The sequence below is a fragment of the Echinops telfairi genome, unplaced genomic scaffold (assembly GCF_000313985.2).
Source record: "Echinops telfairi isolate 266 unplaced genomic scaffold, ASM31398v2 ScPeMD7_60;HRSCAF=208, whole genome shotgun sequence".
NCBI lineage: Eukaryota > Metazoa > Chordata > Mammalia > Afrosoricida > Tenrecidae > Echinops > Echinops telfairi.
Genome location: NW_022103958.1, coordinates 43,226,559 through 43,251,703, shown reverse-complemented (window position 1 = coordinate 43,251,703; position 25,145 = coordinate 43,226,559). Strand labels below are relative to the sequence as shown.

Genomic DNA, 25,145 nt, shown 5'->3' with positions numbered 1-25,145 from the left:
GTGTCTGCCTGGTGAGTTGGCGTGTTCAGTAGAGTGTCTGCCTGGTGAGTTGGCGTGTTCAGTAGCGTGTCTACCAGGAGCACCGAGCCCTTGGGAAGAACTGTTGACAACGACCTGGCAGCTGGGAAGAGCAGAGAGGAAGCTTGGCAGGGAGGGGCTCGAGTTGATGGCAGAGGACCAGTTTGGAAAAGGAGCCTGAGAACGGTGGCCCAGCTTGAATGCCGCCAGCGTCACTCAGTTGTGCCTGTAGACGTGGTGGGTTGGGGGTGCGTTTTGCTCCGTGTGCTCCTCACAGCAAGTGAAAAGAGTGAGAGACTGCACTGGGTGGCCCAGGGTCAGTGCTCTGTGACGGGGTGTTCACTAGGAGTCATAGAAATTGCAGCAGTGACCATGACATGGGAGTTGGCCCCAAACTTCAAGACAGAAGCTACTGTGGGTCTTCGGGTGCGCCTGTCCCTCCTAGGCCAGGGGATTTGTGGCCGTCTTATATTCTTCTATAGCTGGGAATAGGAAAATGATTTTTAATAATATCATACTCATAAGGTAGGTGATAATTCACATGTCACTTGGGTTGTAGGCCTTCTAGGGGCCCTGTGGGACACAGTAGAACTGGCCCGTCGGGTTGCCAAGGCTGTCGGTTTTTCAGTTTGCAGCAGAACACCTCACTGCTGCGCTACGGTTGCTCCTGATGGTGTCTGATAGCTTTTAAAAATAAGGTGCAAGGAGGTGGCCTCTTTCAACTAAATACTATCCTAGACCATAAATTTTGCCTCCCTTACTCTGGGCCATTATCAGGAGAGACCAGTACCAGGAAAAGGGAGCCACGCTTGGTCGATCGAGTATAAGTGAAACCAAAAAGATCAAGCTCACTGCCATTGAGTTGATTCCAAGTCACGACAACCCTGTAGGGCAGAGTAGAACTGCCCCTTTGTGTGTTTCTGAGATGGTGACGCCGTGTCGGAGCAGACACCCTCAGTTTTCTCCCTGGGACAATTAGTGGGTTTGAACCACCAGCCTTGTGGCAAGTTAGCATCTCAATGTGTAGTCCACTACGCCACCAGGGATCCTTTGGTAAAGCATAACTCAGTTCTCTCACTGCCACGGAGTCGATTATAACTCAATGACCCTCTAGGACAGTGGGTCCTAATGCCGTGACCCTTTCATACAGTTCCTCATGTTGTGGTGACCCCCCCCAACCATAAAGTTATTTTTGTTGCTACTTCATCACTGTCATTTGACTACTGTTATGAATCGGGCGACCCCCGTGACCCACAGGTTGAGAACCGCTGCTCTAGGATAAAGTAGGACTGCCCCTTTTGGGTTTCCAAGACTTGGAGTCTGCAGGAGTGGACAGCCTCGTCTTGCTCCTGTGGTAAAGGAGAGGGTCATGGACAAAGAGGCAGGCCCTCCACAAGATGGACTGGCTGCAACAGTGGGCTCACAGTCACCAGGGGAGGATGACACGTCATTCCGTTGCACGAGGGTGAGGGTCCCGTGAGTTGGAGGTGACCCGGCAGCACCAAGCACCAACAAGAACAATCAACCTGACAGGCCCCTCGTTACAAATTCACCACCTACGCCGTGCGATTCTTCACAAAGCCAGAGGCTACTTGAACTGACTTAACATGCATAGTTGTGTTTTTGAGAAGGGAGGGGGGGTTGTTTTGTGGGGGCTGGTTTGGGTTTTTGTACTGTTTAAAACTCCCTCAGTTGTCTTCAAAGATTGCACACTTCAATCCAGTCTAATCCACGAGTCAGATCCTTGGCTTCTCTGGCGTGTGAGCATCGGGGAGAGTTAGAGTGGAGGGATGGAGGGCAAGGATGCTGGAGTGGATGCAGGCGCCGCCTGACTGGGGCTGAATTCAGGCTGGAGTCTCCCTCCCTCCCAAGTAGACAGCGAGGGGCTTCAAGCCCAGCTCTGCCTGAATTCAACACCCAATAGTCATCAGAGCCAACATTAGGTGACGACTTCCGAAAAAACTGACACTACCGTTTAGTTCCTAGTCATGTAGGGGGAGCCCTGGTCGCACCGTGGGTAAGTGCTCGGCTGGTTACCAAAAAGGTCAGCAGTTCAAACCCAGTGGGGTTGGGGTGTGTGTGGCAGTTTGTTCCCATAAAGATTACAACCTTGGAAAGCCGATGGGACGGCTGATCTCTGCCCTCTAAGGGTCAGTATGGTTCTGAATCGAGTCAAGGGCACATGCCAGTAATAATGTCGGAGAAAATTTATCTTTGTAATCCCAGGAGTCAGTGTTTCAACTTGCCTCCACAGAGACAAGATGCTGCCTTTGGGCTTGAAGGCAAGGATCCAGCCTCGCAGTGTGACCCAGGGGCCTCCCATCCGGTGAGCATAGGACTTCTGCCGCGGGCCTTCCCCGCCACTTGGCCGGGTTTCCAGGGAGAAGCTCTCAATGCCGAGTGTGTGGTTGTTTTCGGTTGCCGTGTTTGTACACTGGGGGAGGGGCCACAGCCTCCCGGTCGGTGTCGGATTGTCCTCCGTGCTCTTCCTTCCCTGGAAGCTTCCGGGATGCTTTGGGGCCTGAACTCAAAGCGGCCGCAGGAAGGTGAGGCGTTCCCATCTGGGCTCCTGCAGCTCAGCTGGGAGGGCAGGTTCCTCCTAGAATTCCCCATCTGTTCACTCAGCAGGAGGGGCCTGACCTTCCTGCGGACAAAGTGCAGCCGGGGGCTGGAATTGGACACACGTCTGGGCCCAGGGGTGTGCTCTCGTTTTCCACCAATGTCTCTGCGTGCAGACGTGTCGGTGGGGAGCTGTCCCTTGAGAGGTATTGATCACATCTCTGTGTCGAGCGGAGAAAAAAATCAGCAAGGGGTGAGTCCTGACAATTGCACAAGATGGCCACTGTAACGTCACCAAAAACATACTGAGAAAGATGGTCAGAGTAGCAAACGTTTATATTCGGCTGTAGATGTCCGCGGTGATTTTTTTAAAAAGAAAGGTGGAGCGGCCCCCCCCCCCCCCACCAGCGAGTTTTGTTTTTAATTGTTAGGCTGCTGTGCTCATTAATTCACAAGTCAGTGGAAACTTCTGGAACTTGGCAGGGCCAGAACTCTTAAGAAGGGGACTTTTTAACACGTCTCTGCGATAACTTTTCTTTAAAAATGCAAGTCACTACTAGCGAGGATTCAGACTTAGCCAAAACGGTAGCAACTAACCGTATTCCACCTGAGTCACAAATCCAAGCTGTGCCCCAACTTGTGACCTGAGGGAATGGGGATATCTGCCCCCAGAGCCAGGAGTCACAGGTGTGCCCTGCCCCCATGTGTCATTTTATGCAAAACAGAAGGCCTTCTGCAATCCCCCATCGGCCTTTCTGAAACCTCCCTTTGTTTCCACCAGCCAGCCACTCCGTGGGTGGCTTTGTCGCACACATTCCCACCAGTTCAATGAGACTAGACCCCGTTTTGTAGGATAGACGGCAGAAATCGGCCTGGGGAACAATTGGCTTGTAGTCTGTCTTCAAGGTTTTGAGTCGGGCTGGCTGGGGCAGGGGTGGGGGCTCACAGAATATGACCCTGTCTTTCTCCTAGGGGGAATCTCAAGTTAGTGTTTGGGTTTTATTCCCCTGGACCTGGTGGTAGAAATGACCGCTTCCGCCTGTGGGCCCGGCCCAGCATTCAGCCTCCAGTGGCTCTCCAGCTGGCTCTTTGTTGCACAATCAGACTCTCTTCTGGTTTGTGACTTTGCCCTTTTGCCATTTGAACCGAGGCCCCACCAGCCTCTGCGTGAAGTCTGTCCTAGGAGGGGCGTGGTATGCGCACCACAGAAAACTCCCCAGGGTCCCCGCAGCCTCTAGTGTGGGGCAAGTTAGGTGAAGCAGCCCCCTGGAGGGAGGGCTTTGGCCAGCTTGGCTCCTTGGTGGCTTCTGGGCCGAATTCCACGCATAGTATTCTCAGCATGGGAAGTGTTTATCTTCCTGAGAATGAGCGCAGCTCAGCACAGCGAGAGGTTCTCACCATTCTGAGGGAGGGCCCATGGCCTTATTGCTAACATGTGCACCCCGAACCAGCCGGCATTAGCCGCTCCCTCTGCCAAATCTCTTTTAACTCGGGCACGTTCTTTGTCAGGTTTCTACAGCCCCTGAACGTTCACAAAGTGTTTCCAGCTGCATGCTTTTTTATGAGCTCGATACATTTGTCAGTTGAGAAATCAGGAAACAGGTGGGAGGGGCTGAGACCCAGGGAGGTGACTGTGCTGTTGTGTGGCCACGCTGAGCCCAAGCAGGACCTCGGTCAGTCCTTCCTGTCGCTGCCACCACACCTCTGGCCTGAGGTGATGGCATGGGGACATAAAGCCTCCACTGTCGTTTTGTTTCAGGCTGAGAGCATCTCTAAGGACCTCTACATAGAAGTCTACCCAGGGACCTACTCTGTCACTGTCGGCGCCAGTGATTTCACCAAGAAGACTCACGTGGTGGCAGTGGGCTCGGGGCAGAGCGTGGACTTGGTCTTTCCCATATGATGCTGCTCATCCCCTGACCCGGCGCCACCTCTTTGTAAGAAGCCAGCAGAAGGAAGCCACGGTGGGACTCTCAATGTGACACGAAGGCTTTCACTCTGCTTTTGGTGCTGTCGGGGTGCAGCCTCTGGGAGCCGGCGTCTGTCTCTTTCAGTGCCTATTTTAACCCCCACCCACTTTTAACTGAATAATAATGTCATAATGCTGTCTGAACTGGTTTTAGTGCTTGCTTTCCAAGCAGAGACTAATTATTGATAATAAAGGGAGAGATTGGAACCGAAGAGAATTCCATTTTATGGGTATTAAGAGGGGAAAGGAAACGTCTGGCAACAGGGGCACCTCCCTGCCGCTCACCTGCTACAAGTCTCAGTGGGCACAGCTGACTACCTACCACCTGTGGCCTGACTCAGCCTCCCTACATTGCAGAAACCCTTGCCAGCCACGCTTTGTAACTCTCCCACACAGCTTTAGCATCAAAGCCTGGGAGTCTTAAGCCAATTGTGCCTCTAGGGGTCAGAAGTCACTGATTTGAAAAAGTCACCATGTTGTGCCTTTCAGCCACCCTGCCTATCGTACGTGCGCGTCTCTGAGCTTAGTGGCCAGCGAGTTTCTCTCGCCTTGAATTAGAACAAAGCTTCCATTAGGAAACACTGCTGGTAGTATGTGCGATGGAAGTAAAGGCTCAGCAGAGCTAGAGCTAGAGGATGCCTGGTCAAGTACCGACTTACACTCAGGGCCTAGTCAGATGGGCCCAGGCCCATCACCATAGAGATGGGGTCCTTTAACCTGGGATCCTCCCATTGCCCCTCCCCTCCCAATGAACTTCCTGAGTTTTGTAAGCCTTTTGAAATGGCACAAGGACTCAAGGGTGTGTTTTGTGGGAAGAAGGGCGGGGGGCTTATACTCATGTGGTGGTACCAGCTTGGAAAGTCCAAGAACAACGTAAGGGCATCCTGAAGAGGCTCCTGCCCAGTCCTCCTTTCCCTGTGATGTGTCTCAGGACCCTGACTCAGTCTTCATGTTCCGCTGCCCTCCGGCCCGGTCGGTGGTGGCTTCCCTTGGTCGCTTCCAGGCCCAGCCCCTTGGTGGTTCCCTCCAGTGTCCTCAGTGGTCTGTTGGCTGCTTCTTTCCAGACAGGTTGAGAGGTCTTGCTCCTAAACCCAGATGTCAGTCAGTTATGTTGTATATGCCACCATTTGATAGGGTAAGCCTTTTTTTTTTTTTCTCCTGTTCTCATTCTCTTGTTTTTAATTAATAAATCATTTTATTGGGGGTTTTCTTACAGCTCTTATAACCATCCACACATCAGTTGTATCAAACACATTTGTACATATGTTGCCATCATCATTTTCAAAACATTTTCTTTCTGCTTGAGCCCTTGAGCTCACTTTTCCCAACCTCCCACCTCCCTGGACATCTGATAAATTATAAATTATTTTCATATCTTACTCCATCCACTGTCTCCCTTTGCCCACATTTCTGTTGTTTGTCCCCTGGGCGGGGGGCAGGGAGGGTTATATGTCGATCATTGTAGTCGGTTCCCCATTTCTCCCTCTTCTCTCCCCACCTTCCCCCCACCCTCATGGTATTGCTGCTCCCATTACTCTTCCTGAGGGGCTTTATCTATCCTGGATTCCATGTGTCAAGAGCTCTTATCTGTCCCAGTGCACGTGCTCCAGTCTAGCCGGATTTGTAAGGTAGAACAAGGGTCATGATAGTGGAGGGGAGCATCAAAGAACTAGAGGAATGTGTGTGTTCCATCGGTGCTATGCTGCACCGTGGCTGACTTGTTCCCTTCCTGTGACCTTTCTGCGAGGGGATGTCCAGTTGAGTCTCCACTCCAACCCCCATCATTTACATTCATATATTTTGTTTGGCTTGGGTCTTCTGATGCCAGACAGGGTGAGTCTTGATGTTTGAAGGGGAACTCTATTGAGAATCACCTGCTTCACTATTCATTTTTCAAACAATCCAATAAGGATAGCTAACTGAACACTAGGAGTTTCTAAATCACAGCTGATCACAAAGATGAAGAGAGGGGAAGCTGGTGGGGAAACAGCCCAAGACAACGAATGAAGCAAAACAAGTAACAAGAGCTGTGATTTCTTAAGGATAGCCCATCTAAAAGGGAAAGATTACTCTTAGGGAAGCCCATCCCCTCCCTATCTTTCAACATGACAGCTTGAATCTGCTGTCCTTCATACAGCAAGCGAGGGAGGGAGGGGAAGCGACGTGACTACTGGCATCCACACACTGATCTTTCTGGGAGCGCTGGATCCAAACGGTCTGGTCTGTGCCTACCAACCGAGGCTGTGCAGGAGGCCAGAGAGTGGCCATGGAGCAAGCCTCAGCCTGGGAAACCCAGGCTTGGGAGCTCCCTGGGAAGACAAGGTATTTGAGGCAGACCTGACCGGCCCTCTGGTTAGCCCCCACTACTGTCGTTACTGTCATACTGCCCCAGCAGCTCCCCAAAACCCCTGTCTGTTGGGTAAGTACGCACAACTTTGTTTTCTCTGGTCTGTGCCGGAGCAGGAGGCAGGGAGGGTGCTGGTGGATTTAGCAGGAAACCTAGGCTTGGCTCCATTTGTAACATCACTTTCTACTAGAGCCATCTCCCAGGGGCTTCCACCAAGGCCTCCCACTGTGAGCGATGCCCCACTTCGCAAACCTCCCTCCCGCAGCCCCTTCATGTTTTCCGGAGTTCAGATGGCCATAGCTGGATCCTTGCCCCTTCCTGGTTTCCCTGTCAGAGGTGGGGGAGCCCTGAAACCCTTCTGTAAAATTAGATGCCGGCTTTGGAGCTCCAGAGGCTGGAGGAACCCCACTAGTGCCCTAAAATAACTATTGCCTGTTAAGCCTTAAACCAAAAATATCCCTTGCCGTCTTCAAACCAAATAGTAAACCAGAAAACCCCCATTCACTGCCCTGGCGTTGTAAGCAACCCTGTGGGTTTCCAAGACAGTCAACCAAATATTCGTTCAGCTCAGTCAAGAGCGTCTGCCTTGAGGACGGTGCTCTTTTAAAGACCTGTCTGCGTGGCCTGGAGCCAGGGTGGCTGGATGATCGCCCGCCCCCCAAAATTGATTGCCCTAAAATAACCCTTAAACCACAACTATCCCCTAAAGTCTTCTTAAAGCCAAACAGTAGTTTAGCCTAACTAGTGAAAAAATTACCTGCCTGGAGCATTGTGCTCTTAGAAGAACTATCTCTCTGGTATCCAACTGACTGCAGGAGCCCGAGGGACCAGTGAGTTAATATGAATGGAGGAAGAGCGACTCGGAGGCCGAGTGAGACCCGTGTAAGATGAAGATGTAAGGTCACAGAGTCAAGTCGAAAGGGATGGTCTATGTGTATTCTCAACAAAAATAAATGATCAAAAAAGCCCTTATTCTCTTCAGAGGAAAAAGCTAAATAAAATGGGGTTGGTTCACTTTTTTGGGGGTGGGGGGGTGGGGGTTTACAGCAGCAAACATCGATACAGCCTCACACATCCAAAAGCCCCAGGGTCCAAAGGAATCACTCAAAACTTCCCGCTGGAGAAACAATGTATCACTTTTCGGAAACTGCAAACTAAACAGGTCCTTACTCCGGGGCCATGACTGAAATCTCGGCAGCTGAGAGGTGCCGCCTCAGCTGTCCTGGGACTTGGGCAGCCCCAAACGGACAGAGAAGGGGTCCTGAACCCTCACCGGAGCCCTACCTCAGGTCCCAGGGCTCCCGAGAGCTCTAGTGCAGTTGACAAGATGCTGCTGTCTCTGGGTCCCTTTGGGAAATTAGATAGTGAAGGTGATCAGGATGCTGGTCCTCAAGCCTCCAGGGTGTCCCACGTTCTTAGGACAAAGTGTGGAAGTCTGGCGATGGCCACGGAGTGCCAGCAGCGCTTCAGACACTGCTTCCCTGCTAGCGGAAGAGGCCTGGTGGGGTCGTGGGTTACATGTCGGGCTGGTAACCTCAAGTTCGAAACCACCAGCTGTTCCGAGGGGTAAAGACGAGGCTTTCTACTCTGGTAAAGAGTCTCAGAAACGCAGCGCGGCAGTCCTGCCCTTCTCGATAGGGTCACCATCACTAGGAGTCAGAATCAACTCATGGCGGTGAGTGCAGGGGGTGGGTTGGTCCCTGCTAGCTGAGAAGAACCTGCGGCGTAAGACAGGGCCCTGGCCCTCCCCATCTAACAGAGAGGCTCCTCTAAGACACGAAGAGAGGCCTGCTGACCATTGTTTACCCACAGGTTTCTCTGCTCCTCCAGGCACTGGCCACCCCGCATCAGCACCTGAAGGCATTTTGGCAATCCACCTAGACTAAGGTGACCAGATTGTAACATTGGTAAAGCGGGATACCATTGATAAAACTCATATCCTGGCGAAATAGCCACATGGCAGCCGAAAACCGTATACCCTAGCTTGTCGTGCATTCTTTCAAAAAATCGGGCCTTTTTAAAAATGCCGCGGGACGCGGGACAAATTGTTAAAAACCAGGACTGCCCTGCCAAAAGCGGGACGTCTGGTCACCTTAACCTAGACTAGAGAAAAGCTAAGGTCTCCAAGCATAAACAGCGGAAGAGGGTCCAAAACAGATCCTGGCAGTGGCCTGTCACTAAAGACCAGTTAAGGAAATCACACCCAGAAGTCCATTCTGACTCTCAGCAGCCCTCTATGGGTTTCCAAGACTGCAAACCCTACCGGGAAGAGATAGCCCCATGGGTCTGTCTCAGAGCAGCTGGGGGATTCGAACCACCAGCCTTGTAGTTAGCAGCCCAACACCCAGCCCACAGCACCACCAGAGCTGTGTTCTTGAATAAACAAAAGATAGGCATTACGTGGGAATGCAAACCTTGGCCCATAGATCGGTTTGTCCTTTCTCATTGGGCGTGGTTGCTTAAAAGCCAGCGTTTCCCTCGAAGCACAGCTACCCCTTCAACATGACCCCACTCCCAGTGTGTTCCTTCCAATCCCAACCGAGTGGACACTTGCATCAAATTCCTGAGAAACATGTGGAAGGGAATGGGCAGGGGGCCTTAGCCGAGTGCCCTGGGCCCCTGGCATACCTGGCTGCCTAGGACGAGGCTCGAAGCCGTTTCTCCTCCAGTACCTCCATGCCGGCTGGCAGAGCCCCCTCTGCCGTGGAGGCTTCTCCAGCACCGGGGCTGCTGTGTTGAGCGTGCTGCTACCCTGCAGTCTTGGGGGAAGGCCCATGCGCAGGTCATTCTCTAAATCATCTTCGGCAGAGGTGGAGGTGGAGGGAGAAAGGCTCACTGGCGCCTGCACCGCCAGCTCTTGGGGGCCCTCTAGAGGCAAAAGCTGTGCTGTGGGCTTCAGCTCTGGCCCTGGCAGCTCCCCGGCTGTGTCCTCAGCCAAGGTCCCGGGTAGAGGCCACCAGGTGGGTCTAGCCGAGGGACAGCAGCAGAGGGAGCCCAGGCACAGCGGCTGGCAGCAGGTGTGGGATGGACACAGAGGGCAGAGGAACTGAGTGCCCAGAGGAAGCCCGGTGTGGACACAGCCAGGGCCCGGTCCTGGCAGAGAGCAGCAAGGAGCCCAGAGGAGGGGCCCGAGGTGCTCCCTCGTGACTGGCTTGTGCAGCCTCTCCACAGCGGCTTGCCAGACCACAAGGGGCACCCAGATGGCACCACCTGGAGGTACTGTGGTCGTCTTGCCATTCCAGAAGTGAACCGTGATTTCTTCATCCTTGGGCCCTACAGGAGAAGGGCACAGCCTTGGTTCCCCTGAAGCTCCTTCAGAGTGGAGATAGGGTGCTCCAGTCCCCAAAGCCAGAGCCTCAGTGCACACAGCCTCTCCGCCTGCCTGGCTCCTCATCGTCGATACTCCCCGGAGAGCCTGTGGGAAGCTCCCCAGCCCAGTGGCACCAAGTGAGCCTGGCTCCGGGGCTGCAAGATGACCTCCGGGGACCTTTGTTTTCCATGTTAAAACCAAAGTGCACGGGGTGGGCGGGGTGGGAAGGCAGGGGGTAAGAACCTCTATGGTAGACACAGTGCTGATTGGCTCTGGAGAAGAGGACAGGTGGAGGGCTGGGTGGGGGAGGAGGAGTCGTGAATCCCACCGTGACCCAAGAGAACCCTACTACACCACAGGATAGCCAGCCAACATGCACATTCGTGTTAGACCGTTGTGCCCAAAGTATTTTCTGATCAGCTAGGGATTGTACCCCAAGAGGAAGCTATGCATGAGGAGGTTGAAATGCTTGGTTGTTTTCGTGTTTCTAAGATCCCTGAGCTCTGGAAAGAACGAACACACACACACACACACACACACCACACCACCCTTCTCTGGCCTGAGCTCTGGAATGAACACACACACACCACCACCACCCCCCTTTCTTCTCTGGCCTGTTGACCAGCCTGGCTCCTTCTGAGGCCCAGTGGGTGAGAGCAGCTTACCTCTCTCAGGCTCTCTGGTCTCCAAGCCCAAGAGAACAGTGCCAGGGCCGTACCGCTGTCCGTTAGGCTCCCAGGGTGCCAGTACCTTGTCCCCAGGACGCAGTGGGGATACTATAGGTGGTGAGAGCTGAATGGCCTCTTCTTTCAAGACCACACGGTGCCGGTGCCGCTGGACTGACAGCCTTGGGCCTGTGATCTGGGGGGCCTCAAATTCCACAAGCAGGGCCCCCTGCCTCTCCAGCTGTTAGGAAGGAAGGGCGCCAGGCTAAGGAAGTACAGCAGGGAGCCCCAGGCCCAGGGTTTTCCTTGCAAACAGCAAGTGCCAGTGAAAGCAGGGCCAAGCACCGATGCCGAGAGCCGGGGCTGCCGAGGCCGACCGAGACTGTCTCCGGTGGCCTCCCATGGGTTGCTGCTTGCTTTCTCCCCTCCCCTCCCCTCCTCCGCTCCCCAGTCATCTTTCTCCCTCACCTCCATTTCTGACCCTGGGCCCTCTGCCTGTTCCCCAGTGCGCTTCCACCCCCCACCCCGTGCCTGCTCTGGAGCCTGCTTTCTCTAGCTCAACAAGGGCTGATCTGCTTCCAAGATTCCAGCCTTGAAGAGCCTTGCGGAGCAGGTGCTACTCTGATGCACATGAGGTCTGGGCTCAAGGGCAATGGTTGGTTTGATCCCTTTGGCTGAAAATGCTACATCTTGAACTTTTCCTGAACACAGACCGCCTGTGGCAGATCTGTGCCTGTCCGGGACCCTGACCCGCAGGGCCACCCTCAAGGAGCGTGCTGGGAAATGCCGGTGCAAGGTGGGGACTTGCCTCAGGAGCAGCCTTTATCCGAGCCCGGTAATAAAAGCCATCTGGTTCCCTTCTGGCCAGAACCCACGTGTCAGCAGCGTTTTCGGTTCTTCCTGGCCAGCCAGGCCCCTGCCGTGCTAGGCCAGCAGTTTGGAGCCATGGGTGATTAGACACACACCTGGGGGAAGCCAGTGGGATCAGAGGGCAGTGAAACCCAAACCCTAAGACCATCCAGAAACACACTTCGCTGTTTGCTCTGCAGAGGCCAGCGTGCGTGGGACACGAGGTACGAGAACAGAAGGCCAGGTGGAAGTAGCGACCAGTGACTTCCAGGAAGAGAAAGTGGACAGTTGGGAGGGGAAAGGGAAGGAGGAGCATGTGGGGAACCATTGTATGAAGGTTGGCAATTTGATGGGGTCACAATACTCAAAAAGTCATTAGGCTTGATGTGATCATGTTCATTTCTGCTGGTTCTGAAATGACTCAACGGGCCAGGAGCCCCAGGAAGGCATTATGCAAAGGAAACCCGTGGGATTCCAGGATGGGAAGGGGAAATGCCGAAGGAGCAACATGGGGAAGGCTCCTGGTGCTGTGGGGCCCGGGGGACGAGGAGGTGCTGCAGCTACAAAGGCGCTGGCCAAGGGGCTCTGAGCCAGAGAAGTGGGTGTGCAGGATGGTGCCTGCGGAAGGGCTGGGTCAGTGGTTAAGGTCTGTGACAGCTCTTTCCTGTGTGGGCAAGGAGCTCAGGCCTGGGTACCAAGGATGCCCAGTGCTGGCCTTGAACTGGTTGGCCCACAAAGGTGAACCGGAAAGGGACCTTAAAAGACCCTTTGGAGTGGTGTGTTCCTCACTTAGGTGGCCCGAGTTCAATACCACGGTCACGTGTGTGTCCCTGGAATTTACCCAATTTGTACATGGGATTTCAAAACACTTGTTGAAAAAATGCAATGAAGAGAGGATGGGATTTTCCCAACAGCTCTTCCAGGAAGGAGCTCTGGTAGCACAGTGGTTCCGTGCCTGGCTACAACCCAGAAAGTCTGTGGTTCAAACCTACTAGCTGCTCCGAGAGAAAGGGGTTCAAGTGCTTGTGCCCATAAAGACTTATAGCTGTGGGGAAAGCCCAGGCCCCTGCCCTACAAGGGCACTGTGAGTAGGAACTGACTCGGAGTTTCCTTTGCCCATGTGCCCAGTAGGAGTCGACTTGGATCCAGCTGCCTGGAGACGCTCTTTGGGGAAAGTCAAGGTCATTGAGGGAAAGTCAAGGTCATTGAGGGACACTGAAGGAACCTGAGTGGGCCTGGGTGCCAGCTGAGTTGCCAGTTGTAGAAATGAATTCCTCCTGTCGGACCAGAGGAAGCCCCATAGTTGATGGTAAAAATGCGTGAGGACACTTTACAATCGGGTGATTCTACGCACACCCACGGCGACCACGGACCACCAGGTCAGCCTTGGAGCTCCCTGGGTGACTTGGGAAGTAGGACACTCACTTGCTGTGTTCAGGCCAATGAGCCACAACAATAAGAGGCCCTTCAGCCTCCCATTCAGGCACACAGCCCTCCTCCCAGCACATACCATCCAGCGCCCACGCACGATGAGAAAGGCCAAGGTGCATACACCGCCCCCCAGTTAGCACAGCAGGTAGGTACCTTGTGAGGAGGTTGTGCCCGGTGAGCCAGGGAGGTCGCAGGGCAAAGGGGCAGGCGAAGGACAGGTCCCAGAGAGGAGCTGCCCCACCCCAGCAAGGTGCCTTCAGGGTGGTAGTCACACTGCAGTATTTGGGTGCAGGCATCCCCGGGCCCGGTGGAGAAGTCCGTGGCTCACAGAAGCCACCTGAGAACAACACCATCATCAGCTAAGCCCCTGCAGCTGTGCAGGTCACCTGCCTCTCCCACAGTCACTAATTCTTCTGTGAGTCACCTGAGTGCCACCCAATCAGGAAAGAGGGGCCGGGTTAAACGAGCAAGGGCTGGGACTTGAGGGAAAGGGCCTTAAATCCCTTTTGCTCGCTGGCCGGCTGTGCGTTGGCTTCTCTGCGCGGCCAGTGCTCAGGAGGCAGCACGCACCAAATCCGGCACATGGAGGAGGTCAGGGCTCCTCCGGGCTTCACAGAGTTGGTGGGAAACTCCACTCTGATTTAACTCCATTGTCCCACAGACGTTCTGAAGCCCCCTCCCTTCTCTGCAGTGTGCATCAGGCTCCTAACCGAAGGTGGGTGGGCTGCCGAAGGGAAGAGATGAAGCAGTTAGCTGGCTTCGGCTTCGATTCATTCTGTCCTGTGGGGTTGTTCCAACTCCTAGGGAACCTGTAGGCTTTCAAGGCTGTACACCTTTACAGGAGTAGAAAGCCTCATCTTTCTCCCTTGGGGGAGGCTAGTGGATTTGAACTGTCGACCTTCAGGTTACTTGCCCAGTTCATTACCCACGATACCACCAGGCCACCGTGGGTTGGAATTGACTTGATGGCAGTGAGTTTGGAGCTTCTGATAGGGTAGCTATGAGTCACAATCAACGTCATGGCCATTGGTTTGGGGGGCTTCACCAGTAGCAGGAACCGCCCCCCCCCCCCAAGAGGGGAAGACCATTCTTTTCTTCACAAACCCTCACCCTGATGACAAACCGACCCTTTAAACCAAGTCACAAACTTCTCTCCTGACCCAAACACCTCCTGGATTAACCCAGGGCCCAGCTACCTCCAAACTTCACAGACAACCGCTTCTACCCAGGGTCCAAGATCCAGCTCCACTGCCCCAGCCCACCGGGCCATTCTCAAGAGTCCCAAGTGCACAGGTCTCACCCCAAAGGGACTTACCCACAGCCTCGCACTGCAAACCTCCACCTCAGCCTCCGTGGCTCCCTCTGACAGTTGGGGATCAGCCTGACTGAGTCCTGGTTGCCAGGCAGGCTGCCATGGATATAAGCCAGCGGCAACATGCAGCCCAGTGAGAGGAGTGAGCAAGTGCAGAGAGGTTTCAGAAGGAAGGTCCACAGAGCCCTGGGAGTGGCTGAGCAGGGGGTGGTTCTGCACACTCCCAGGAAGACCCTGGGAGGGAGCAGAGGCGGAGAAAAAGGGCAAGGGAGCTTCAGCTCCCCAAGGGCAGGCATCTCCATGACCAGAAGAGCCAGTCCCATCCTGAACCCCCGTGGGTCTCAGGGGAGTCCTGTGAGGGAGACAACTGACCCCCACAGAGCATCAGGGCTCTTGATATGTCTCTACTCTGGGCAGCAGGAGGCTAGCAAAAGAACCAAAGATGTGGGCATGCGCTGGACAGACGGGGCTCTGCTGGAGAGATGAGGGATGGTGAGCACGTGTGAGGCCGGGCAGTGGTGTCGGAACAGGTGCAGACTCTACTGTCTTGCACTCCATGTGCACATCCGACGGCTTTCATGAGAACAGTTCTCAGGGCTCCCCAAGGTTGATGGAGTTGGGACGGCCGGCACCCACTCCCACACAGCAGGCAGGTGGCAGGGCCTGCCAGCATGCGGAGCCCTCAGGTCTTGGTAGGCACAAGAGACCTTGTTCAGACACCGCGGGAGGACCCTGCTGTACTGTGGCATCTGACTGCTATGTGCCCAGCATTGTTTGGTGGGAAACACAGAACACGGTCGCAGAGCCATGGATGAATGTCTCCTGTTTCTGGGGAGAGCCCTGTGGCTGGGAGAAACTGTCTGGACCCCCAAGGGCTGGAACCCGTGCCAACCAGCATATCCCAGCCCTCGGGCCACACGGCCTGGTTAGGAATGGGCATATTCTGAGCCGCTGCAATCAGCACGGACCCTGGGACTTTTGCTGGCCATCCTGAGATGCAGACTCTCTCTCTCTCTCTGCATAAATAAACAAACAGGCGGTTCTGGAAGTTTCTTACAGCCATTTTAGGACCCTGCAGAAGGCAGGATAGAACTAAAGAAAACAAGTTCTTGAAGACAAGCCTACTGCTAGATGTTTCAGTTCTATGAATCGATAAACCACCTGGATTGAAGCCACAGTTAGGGTTGCATTTGTTCTTTTTAGGGAGCAACAGGGGACAACCAAAGGTACCTTAACCGATGCTTTTCCTCACAGAATGCAACCTTGTACTCAGGAGGGTGACTGCCGCGGCCATACAGGCGGAGCTAGTTGGTGCGCAAGGTCAGTCTGGGTCCAAAGACCGAGGCCTCCAGCCGTGGCAGGGTTCATTCCTGCACGCAGCGGCTGGGGTTTTGATCGTGTAGAGAGGAAGAAGAGGATGGCATCCCGGGCATTTGTAAGACTATGCTCTTCTTTTCTAAGGATGAGGTAGGTAGTTTATTGTGCCAAGCTGGCCGATAAACACATGTGGGGTTAATTGAAAGGTGGAGCTATAAATGGCTCAGTGAGCCTCGCCTTTCTAGTTCTCGGATCTCTTGATTTCTGATGGTCAGACCAGGGTGCAGCTGCCTTAGCCAGTTCCCTGCTTCAGCTGGCAAGGCTGACTTCCTGCAAGACATCCCTGTGGGGAACAGGAGGGTTTCTCTTAAGCTGTCTCCCCAATAATATGTACCAGACTTAGCTGCTTGAGAATGACTGTACTCTAGGCGGTCAGCAAAAATAGGTCAGAGGTTATTCTTAACATCAGCCATCTAGAGCGGCCAGACTGTATAGTCTGACTCACCCCAAATAGGGCCCATTCCCTTCTGACATTGTTCCCTTGAAGCAGTGCCCAAAGGCAAGCCCGGGACCACTCCAAGATGACTAGGTCATCCCCTTCCTATTGCTTGTATTGACTATGTTGCAACCCCTCCCTATGACGCAGGTTGTTGTGAATTGTATTGCCCCTCTCTGTGATGCATGATACTGTGATGTATCCCCCTAAAGTGATATGATGTGTGGTTAGCAATAAATAAGGAGGCTCCCTGGTTCTCGAGAGAGAGGTGGACGGGAGGGCTGCTCCCATGAGGGCAGTGGACGAGAGGCTGCTCCCATGAGGGTAGTGGACGAGAGGGCTGCTGCAGCGAGGGAGGCGGCTTCTGCTTTGGCAGCCGGGTTCCCCCCATGAGGACCACCAAGCGGGGCAGAGGTGAACAATGCTACCATGTAGCGTGTCTGACTGTATTGTTGTAATATCTCTCATGCTCTTGATGACTTTAATATAACGTTTATATATCTCAACCGTACAATTGTGCATTACCGAACCCGTGGGTAGTATTAGAAGCAGCGGGTGGGGGCTGGCCCCCCCCTCCCCCTCCTCGTCATTTAATTTAATACTACACATCCCCAAGAAGAAGCTACATGAACCTACCCTGATGCAGCCCTGGATGCTGGAGGACGCGTGTGGAGACCCCTGCCAGCGCTGAGATGCTTACACATTCACTGATCTGGCTTTCCCCCTGCAGTCGGCGTCATTGCGTGTGTTTTGTGAGATGGAGGAGGACTTTGTGGATTGGTGTCGGACATATGGGTTAATGGGGTACTGTTGGACTTGTGGGCTTGGGCAGCACTGGGTTGGGATGTTTTCTTGATGTGCACTTAAACTTTATATAAAACTCTCTCTTATACATGAGTTTCTGTGGCTTTGTTTCTCTAAAGGACCCAAACACAGAGGACATGACGCATCTGGGTGATCAGGGTGGGGTCTGATATGGGGTCTGAATGCAGGGGACTTTAAGAGCCAAGTATATAAGTGTGACAACGTGGTGGTCAAGTGAAAGTCAACATGGTGGTCAAGTGAAAGTCAACGTGGTGGTCAAGTGAAAGTCAGTGGTAGAGGGGCATGAACGGCCTGAAGAAGGAAAGTTGAAGTGCAGCTGGAGCCAGTGGGGAACATGGCAGAGGAAGTCAAGGAAGGGACAGCTAACGGTGGCATAGACACGAGGTGATAGCATTTGAATGACTGAAACACAAAAACACTGATTGATTGATAGGTACTTACTCTGAGACCTTTTGCTGGGCGCTAGGAACTTAGGTTAAATAAGACTGGGGCCTGTCTTCAAGTGATGGCAAAGGCAGACAATTGGAAAAGACTTCATAAGAGAGATGCCAGTGGAGATGGTGTGGCAGCATACAGAAGTCCTGACGGGGCTCGGTGACCAATGGGAGCTGGGAGCGCAGGGAAGGGAGGAGCTGCAGCTGGCCATGGAAACAGACTCCCAGCCACCGCACCCCCCTCCCCGATGGCTCGATTCCCTGGTCATTTGTGCCCCATCCTCTACGGGGTGAGGCCTTCTCGGTCACATGCCACAGCGAGGACGCTGAGCCGCACTCCCTGAGGGGCTGCACTGACTGGGCTTAGAGAGTGGCCAGCAGGGCCCAGCCAGTGTCCTGGGGCCACATCTGGGTAGGAAGGAGGTGGCTGGAGACCTTCACTAGAGACAAGCCAGCGAGGTCCCCCACAGCCACCCCTGTCCCCCGGGCACTCTGCCCATGCCTCGGGGATGGGGAGAGAAGGTGCCAGACAACTCTCCCATTGCCCAGTGAGACAGTGACCCAGAATGCCCAGGAACAGGCTTTTTCATGGCTCCCAGGTGTCCTTGCAGACACAGACAGAGGCTGGTCAAGAGGCAGGGGCCAGGGCCAGTAGGACTGACCCTTGGTTCCATCCCTAGGAGGGCCTGGGGAGTCCCTGCAGGCCATGGCAGATGGTGGGCTGGCCATCTGGGCAAGGAGGGATGGTCCTAAATTCAGCCCAGTGACCACTTCTGTCCAGAGACCGGCACACCAGGCCTGCACTCTGCTGCTGCTGGGGTTCTGGAAGACTGTCATGCCTGCCCAGCTGATGGGGCAGCAATAGAAAGGCACTGTGCAGGCCAACTCCCAGACACAAGCAGCTACCCATCCCAAGGGTTATAGAAAGTCCTAGCAGCTGAGGGGATCCGAGGAATGGGGATGCTAGGGCCAGAAAAAGATGAAGGGAGTAATAGGTGTCAGGCCCCCTCCGGCCTCGTCATTGACATATGGCATAGTTGCTGTTGCCATCACTTCCGTTTTGTGGATGAGGTGCCGAGACACAGATTGTAGGAAGCAGAGGCAGAATTTAAACCAAAGCAGCTTTGACTCCTTCTTAACTCCTACACCGCGCTGTCTGGGGAAGTCTCAAGCATGGAGCAAAAATACCACACTGACACATTTTCCAGTGAAACAAGGTTTTGTACAGAATGTTTGCATTAGCTCCAAGATACTTTCCCATGGTGACATGGGTAAGGCATAGACTTCTTGTTGATCCTAGAGAATTGAAAACAACGAACATCAAACTTAGACAAATCTGGAAAAATCCATGGTGACTGCTTAGCTTGAAGCGTCGGTGAGGTGCACGTCAAGTATTGAATTGCCCCTCGCCACGCATCATCACAAAGAGCCCTTGTGAGAACTTCTCCCAACGGAGACTGGCCAAGTGTGGGAAAGACAGACATGCCTCTACCCCCTAAAGTTCTTGAGAGATGCCTAAAAATTCAGACATGTCTTGCCCGTCTATATAAGGTGATGTTATGAGTACATCTCAAACCCAGGCGAGTAATGAACAATGAAATTCACAGTCAACAGGAAAGCCACCCTAAGTTAGCATTTGAACTCTGCTCACACTGAAGAATTCCATTTCGAAACTGCTGAAGGATGCTGTCTGGACACTGAGTCAGACGATTCTAAATATGGGGTCAGTGTGGTGGCTGGTGGTCGCCAGGAGGGGAAGCCCGGTCCCCGGATTCTTGGTGGCCTCCGCCCTCTCAGGGCACAGAAGGGACTGCAGGTGCGTGATGTACTTGATGGCAGCCCTGAGCGTTTCCACTTTGCTGAGCCGCTTGTCCAGATACTCCTCGGGCAGGTGATGGCGGAGCTGGGCATAGCCCTCGTTGACACATTTCACCCGCTGCCTCTCGCGTTCGTTCCTCTTCCGGATGAAGGCCGGCCCGTAGGCGTACTCACACCTTCTGTAGTTTGGGTAAGGCACTGGGAAAGAGAAGGGGCAGGCTTCAGCATAGTTCTCGAATGTCACGGAGTTGCTGGAACAGGGCAGCAGCGGCTGCTCTTCGGGGTAAGGGGCTGGCCCTGGGGTCTCAGGGTACAGGTGGAAAGTGACCATCGGGTCCAGATAGAAGGACCGGGCCAGCGGCAGGTGGGCCGAATCGGAGAAGACGGGCAGTTGGTCTGGCAGATTGGAGTAGCTTCTATTGTCCATCATTCCCCTCTGTTCCCTGGAAATATAACCAAGTTTATTAATTTGGCCAGAGCAGAGTAGACAACATTTACTTTGAAAGACTTTTCTGCCTTGATGAGTGAATAGCTCTGGGCTCACGACAAGAACTCTGGGAGGGGGTAGCCGTCTGCGGGTGGTAAGAGACGATTTTCACTGGTACCCACAACAGCCTCAAGTCACAGTCATCAGTCAGCCTGTGAGAAAGTTCATGCTCTTGCATCCTTCCAATCCTTACGATTAGACTAGAGGGCTGTCTCATCCCCAGCAGAACAGTCTTCAACCAGCGGCATTACCGAGCGGAGGATCCCCAGTGGCGCTGTTGCCAGGCCTGGGCCTCTAACTGGAAAGAAAGCAGTTGGGACCCCAGCCACCCCTTGGAAACAGTGGGGCAGTCTACATTTGTCTCTTAGGGTTTGCTATGAGCTGGAACTCATTTGCTAGCCATGTTTTTTGTTGCTGTTCACGCTTTTATCAGTCATTTTCCCTTCTCTTACGACTCTGTTCATATCCTGCGGGTTGTGGGCTGTTTGCTTTACAATGTAACCAGTTTTTCACTAGCATTTACTAATATTGTTATTGTTCTCTTTCTTGTTAATTTTACTGATTTCACACTGATGGTGGTGCAGAGCTCCTTTTTAAAAGAGTGAAAAGGAAAATATTAAGTAAATAATAGAGGCAGAATCCAGCTGTGATGAAAACAAACTGTAAGGTTTGAGAAACGCAGAAATGCCACAATCTTCACCCGTGTGTGGGAGGAATGACAGACTCGTTTGTGAGCACACAGACTCACAGCCCTAAGTACTATGCCCTCCACGCCAGGGCCGAACCACAACTGAAAACAAGAAAGGGGAGATTCGCTTTTAAAAGGTGACTGTAACTTCCTGGAGTCATTGAGGGCGGGTAAGATACAGAAAGGACTACCTTGATATAATCTTTAATGTTAAACCAAAAAATATCCCCTAAAGTCCTCTTTATTTCTAAACCATGTTATTGGGGCTCATACAGCCCTTATCATAATCCATCCATCCATCCACTGTGTCAAGAGCATTTGTACATTTGTTGCCATCATCATTTTCAAAACATTTTCTTTCTACTTGAGCCCTTGGTAAAGTCCTCTTTAAACCAACCCGGGTAGGATTAGGAAAGAATGTCGGTGTTTAGATCTCCGTGTCCCGCGGGTTCTAGGAGAGAACGGCGTCTGCAAAGGCTACAGAGGAAGCTTAGGGGTGTCGAGTTTGCAAGAGTGACAATTCCATTCTCTTTTAATCACCTTTCCCCACAAACTTTTTGGAGCCCCCTAGGATGCTAATGAGAAAGGAAGGACTCCGGAAAGGTGGTGAGAATGTAGCCAATGGCACGGGGAGGCGGGTTCCCGGAGAAGTCTCTGAACTGTGAGCATTCTACGATGGGTATTCGAAACAGCAAAATGTAACTTTAGGTGAGAAGCTCTTCTGACGCCACTTAAAGCTCCTCGCAGAGGACTTTGGGTCTACTGAAGAAGTGCATCTGTCCCTGCCCCACGGAGTGCTGGGCTGTGAAACACGCCGGGAGGTCCGCCCGCACCAACGCCCGTGTGATTCCCGAACAGGTCTGCAGCCACCTAGTGTTCTAAACGATTCCTTTCTGCCTTGTGACAGCACCGTCGTGGCACACTGGACTGGGACATGGAGCTTAACCAGACAACAGCTATCGGAAAAGAGCATTTTTTCACTCAGTCCCAACACACTCGAAGGAGCACTGGAGGCGGTGGGGGTTAGATAGTGGGTTACTAATGGCAAGATCGGCGGTTCAAACCCACCAGCCACTCCGTGGAGAAAAGATCAGACTGCCTACTCTGGAATTTAGTCACAGGAATCAGGGTCACCAGGAGTCAGCATGGTTTTAAAAAGCTAAAATGAAAACAACGCACTGCCATCGGGTCGATTCCAACTCACAGTAACCACAGCAGAACCGCCCCTGCGGGTTTCGGGTTTCGGAGGCCATGCCCCTGTCCGAGAGAAGAAAGCCGCCTCTCTTTCCCGGACAGCGGCTGGTGGGTTTCATCTACGGACCTTGCTCACGACAGAGGTTGGCAGCGGGTTAAAACGCAAACTCATAGCACCCTACCGGACGGGGGGAGTACAACGCCTCACCGTCCTCCTGCGGAGCAGCTGCTGGCTTTAAGTGTCCACCCTTTGGGTCAGCAGCCCCAGGCATCACCAGCCGGCCACGAGGGCTTCTCATGCAATGGGTTCCTTCCGTGGATTTTCAAACTTGGCTCTGCCCCTGCCTCGCTGTATAGCCTCAGTCAAGCTCTGAACCACTCTGAGCTTTAGCTTCCTCCTATGTCCAAGGGAGACATTAACTGCTCTACAGGTGGTGATGAGAATTCAATTGGGAGTGGAGAGCGAGACAAAACACAAGGCACCAAGAAGCTTCAAAAAGCTCACGGAAAAAATAGAACAAACACATCATGGATTCTTTTTCTATGACTTTTTTGGGCGGTTGTTTTTTTTTCCCTCCCCGTTTTATTGGCTAATTCAAATGTTATAGAGTTCAATCATATTGAGTTGTATAATCATCACCTCAATTTTAGAACATCTTCTTTATTTTTGTGCTGTTCGTTACTAGCTCCATTTCCCCCAAACTTCCCTCAAAAAAGGACTAATCCAGTTGCTGTCTCTGTAGATTGAACTCTCCTGGATTTCGTATACCGAAAGACATATAAAACAAATAAACAAATTAACAATAATAATGAAGTAAAACAGCAGAAAATCTCCATCAAAACGAAGACAGAGAATAGTAAAAGGGAGATCAGATGATGTTAGTTTAACCTAACCACATCTGCCATCACCCACTTTACACTGTGCTCTGTCTGATACCCAGGCTATTCCCATCCCTCTACGATGGTCCACAACTTTCCCAGACCCCTTCGTATGCGGCCTTGAAAATTCTCTGGGGCAGTTCTACTCTGATCTCCAGGGTCAGTTTGATGTCGGTGAGTTTGGGGTGTTGGTTTTAAGATGTCTGGGTAGTTAAAGCACTCGGGTCGCTACCCAAAGATGAACAGTTAAATCCACCCAGAGGATCCTCAGAAGATCCTTAGAGAGTTACTTCCCAAGAAATCGGTGCTGCTGACACTCGAGAGGCCATCACTGGTATCAACTTCACAGCCCCTGGGGCGTCTGTGGCCAGTTCAGGTCCCAGTGGCCCTGCTCTCTGAACACAGGCCAAAGCTCTGCGGCTGTGCCAGGGAGTGGGCGGGGCAGCCTCTAAGCAGTGGAACCCACGTGGTGCAAAAGTGTGAAAAAGCCTGTCTAGGGTGAAAGGACAAGGGACTGTGGAGACTGAAAGGGTGGGGCTGGGGTGGGGTATAAGGAGTCTTGAGGCTGTAGAAGTCCATGCCAGGGGAAGCACTTTCTAACACGGGGTGGAGGTGGGAGGTGGGGTGGCTCAGAGACGTGCCATTGCCCCAAATAAGTATTAAAACCGAAGGACAGGAAATGAGAGATTCCTAATGACTGACCAAATGGCCTAAAATAAGGGACAAACACAGACATTGCAGAAGATCCAACACCAGCCAAGATGCTGCCAAGGAGAAGTTGCTGAGAGGGAAGAGGTGGGAACTTCCAGGCCAGGATCAAGCCTGCATGACTGCGTATCTCACAACAGCAGAGCAAGCCTCCTTTCTGCCTTCAACTCAGAGGGGTACCGAAAAGGTAGGGCAGATGTCATTAAAGAATTCCTTGAGGCGTGCTTTGATGCTGAAAGGTCATTTCACTATCTTAAACCTTGACTGAGATGAATTGAGTAGTATGTCTGCCCCAGTGGGGTAGTAGGGCTGCTAGCTAACTATAAGGTCAGTGGTTTGAAACTACCAACCACCCCTCAGGAGAAAGATGAGGTTTTCTACCCATCTTTACATAGTTACAGTCCTGGAAATGCACAGGGGTGGCTCTACTCTGTCCTACAGGGTCTTTCTGCGTCAGAACCGACGTGTTGGCAGTGAGTTTGTTTTGTTTTAATGAAGTTTCAGGTCTCAAGAGTTTGCACGATTCTTGGGTAAAGAATGTGGTGTCTCTGGAGACCCAGGGATGAGAGAAGCCTGTTCTGTTGAGCACTTCCAGCAAGTTCATCAATTAACCTAATAGCATTTAGATGAGTCTCCTTGTACTCAAAGAAGACAACCATAAAACAACAGAGTGCGTGAATGAAAAAGCAAAAGCAAACCGTGATGAAGAAACGAGATAGGAAGTGAAGGCTGGGAATGTTTCTACAAGTTGAGTCCACGTCTGAAAAGGAAAGGCTCTTCATACATGTCTTGCTAACAAACACACCTACTGGGGAAGCGCTCAGGTTTCTATCTTAGAGCTCTTCTGGGAAACAAATGAGGACTTCATGATAAAATCTTGAGATTCTGGATGCTCTACTGAGCATTAAAAATGTTTACTCTCAGAGATTAATAAGACTCGTTATCTAGCAAAAACTAATTGAATCATGGAATGTTAGCACTGGAAGGGAACTTAGAATTGTTCTAGTCCGATCCCTTGGTTTCCAAATGGGGAAACTCGTGCAAAGAGGCTGTAACATGGCCAACGTCGCAGTTAGGAGCAGAGCATGACCAGAACTGAGGCCTTCAGACTCCAAACCAGAATGTTTCCACTTCTGCAGATAATTTAATCCACACAAAAAATCTTTTATCGTTCAATATAGGGGCGATATTTGTTAGCCTAAGATAACGAGTCATCAGCTGCCAAGCCACTTATCAAACTTGCCTAGGGATTCTCTTAAAACCATCTTCTTATTGTCCCCCATAAGTCCCAAGGGAGAGGTCTCTTACCTGCGCTTTGTTGTCAAGATGCTGTGTTGTGGGCTGAGTCCGACTTGCATGATTTATAGGTCTTCATTGGTGACAACATGCAAAGTAGCTTATAGTTAAACAGAACTGCCTAGTTCTGGCTTAGCTTCCCCTACCGAGTGGGTAGATATGACAATACATAACAGAACTGAACAGAGACGTTTGCTTATAAAACGGAACTCTTACAACATTGTTTAGTGAAACGAATATTCTCCCATGCATCCAGGTTATGATTTTTTAATATCAAATTTATGGAAAATATCTTCAAGCAATGGTCTCAAAAGTCATATCAAAATTCATATCAATAGTCTTTAGATAGAGAGCAGAACCAGAAAGATTAGCCTAACCTTTCGACTACTGTGATCTTTTAATACTAACTATAAAATGAATTTTAGGTTAGACTTGTGGGTTTAACATTTTTTGTTTTTACTTACTAACACAAACAATCCATTAAAAACCCATTCTGGTTGAGTTGACTGTACTCCCGGGCTGCCCTACCGGGCCAAACAGCAC

At 52.2% G+C, this 25,145-nt stretch overlaps 3 protein-coding genes across 4 annotated transcripts in view; 1 reads left to right on the top strand and 2 right to left on the bottom strand.

The window, feature by feature from the left end:
* AKIP1 (A-kinase interacting protein 1) overlaps positions 1 to 4,758 on the top strand; it is a 9,637-nt gene extending 4,879 nt beyond the window's left edge. For both annotated transcript variants that reach the window (XM_045291074.1, XM_013008259.2), the window contains 2 exons: positions 2,273 to 2,344; positions 4,337 to 4,758. In XM_045291074.1, coding sequence (XP_045147009.1) covers positions 2,273 to 2,344; positions 4,337 to 4,480 — 216 coding nt within the window. In that variant the 3' untranslated portion in view covers positions 4,481 to 4,758. The remainder of the gene's footprint in view (positions 1 to 2,272; positions 2,345 to 4,336) is intronic.
* On the bottom strand, positions 4,755 to 14,585 carry CUNH11orf16 (chromosome unknown C11orf16 homolog). The gene is made up of 5 exons (XM_045290932.1): positions 14,516 to 14,585; positions 13,302 to 13,471; positions 10,869 to 11,109; positions 9,522 to 10,166; positions 4,755 to 5,631 (listed from the first exon to the last, which is right to left on the bottom strand). The coding sequence occupies exons 1-5, from the start codon at positions 14,583 to 14,585 to the stop codon at positions 5,582 to 5,584; spliced, it is 1,176 nt and encodes a 391-aa protein (XP_045146867.1). The 3' UTR covers positions 4,755 to 5,581.
* A 4,649-nt stretch (positions 14,586 to 19,234) lies between these two features.
* Positions 19,235 to 19,780, bottom strand: ASCL3 (achaete-scute family bHLH transcription factor 3). Its single transcript, XM_004716389.1, has one exon. It carries the CDS (start codon positions 19,778 to 19,780, stop codon positions 19,235 to 19,237), a length of 546 nt encoding a protein of 181 aa, XP_004716446.1.
* Positions 19,781 to 25,145: the final 5,365 nt, after the last annotated feature.

Bases quoted from the DNA above. Each gene is read 5' to 3' on its own strand.
- CUNH11orf16 (XM_045290932.1), bottom strand. From the start codon at position 14,585: ATGTTGCCGCTGGCTTATATCCATGGCAGCCTGCCTGGCAACCAGGAC. The intron at 11,110-13,301 runs GTACCTACCTGC...CCTTCCTAACAG, and splicing joins GGGCACAACCTCCTCACAAG to CTGGAGAGGCAGGGGGCCCT. The intron at 5,632-9,521 runs GTATGCCAGGGG...ATCTGGGTTTAG, and splicing joins GCCTCGTCCTAGGCAGCCAG to GAGCAAGACCTCTCAACCTG.
- ASCL3 (XM_004716389.1), bottom strand. From the start codon at position 19,780: ATGATGGACAATAGAAGCTACTCCAATCTGCCAGACCAACTGCCCGTC.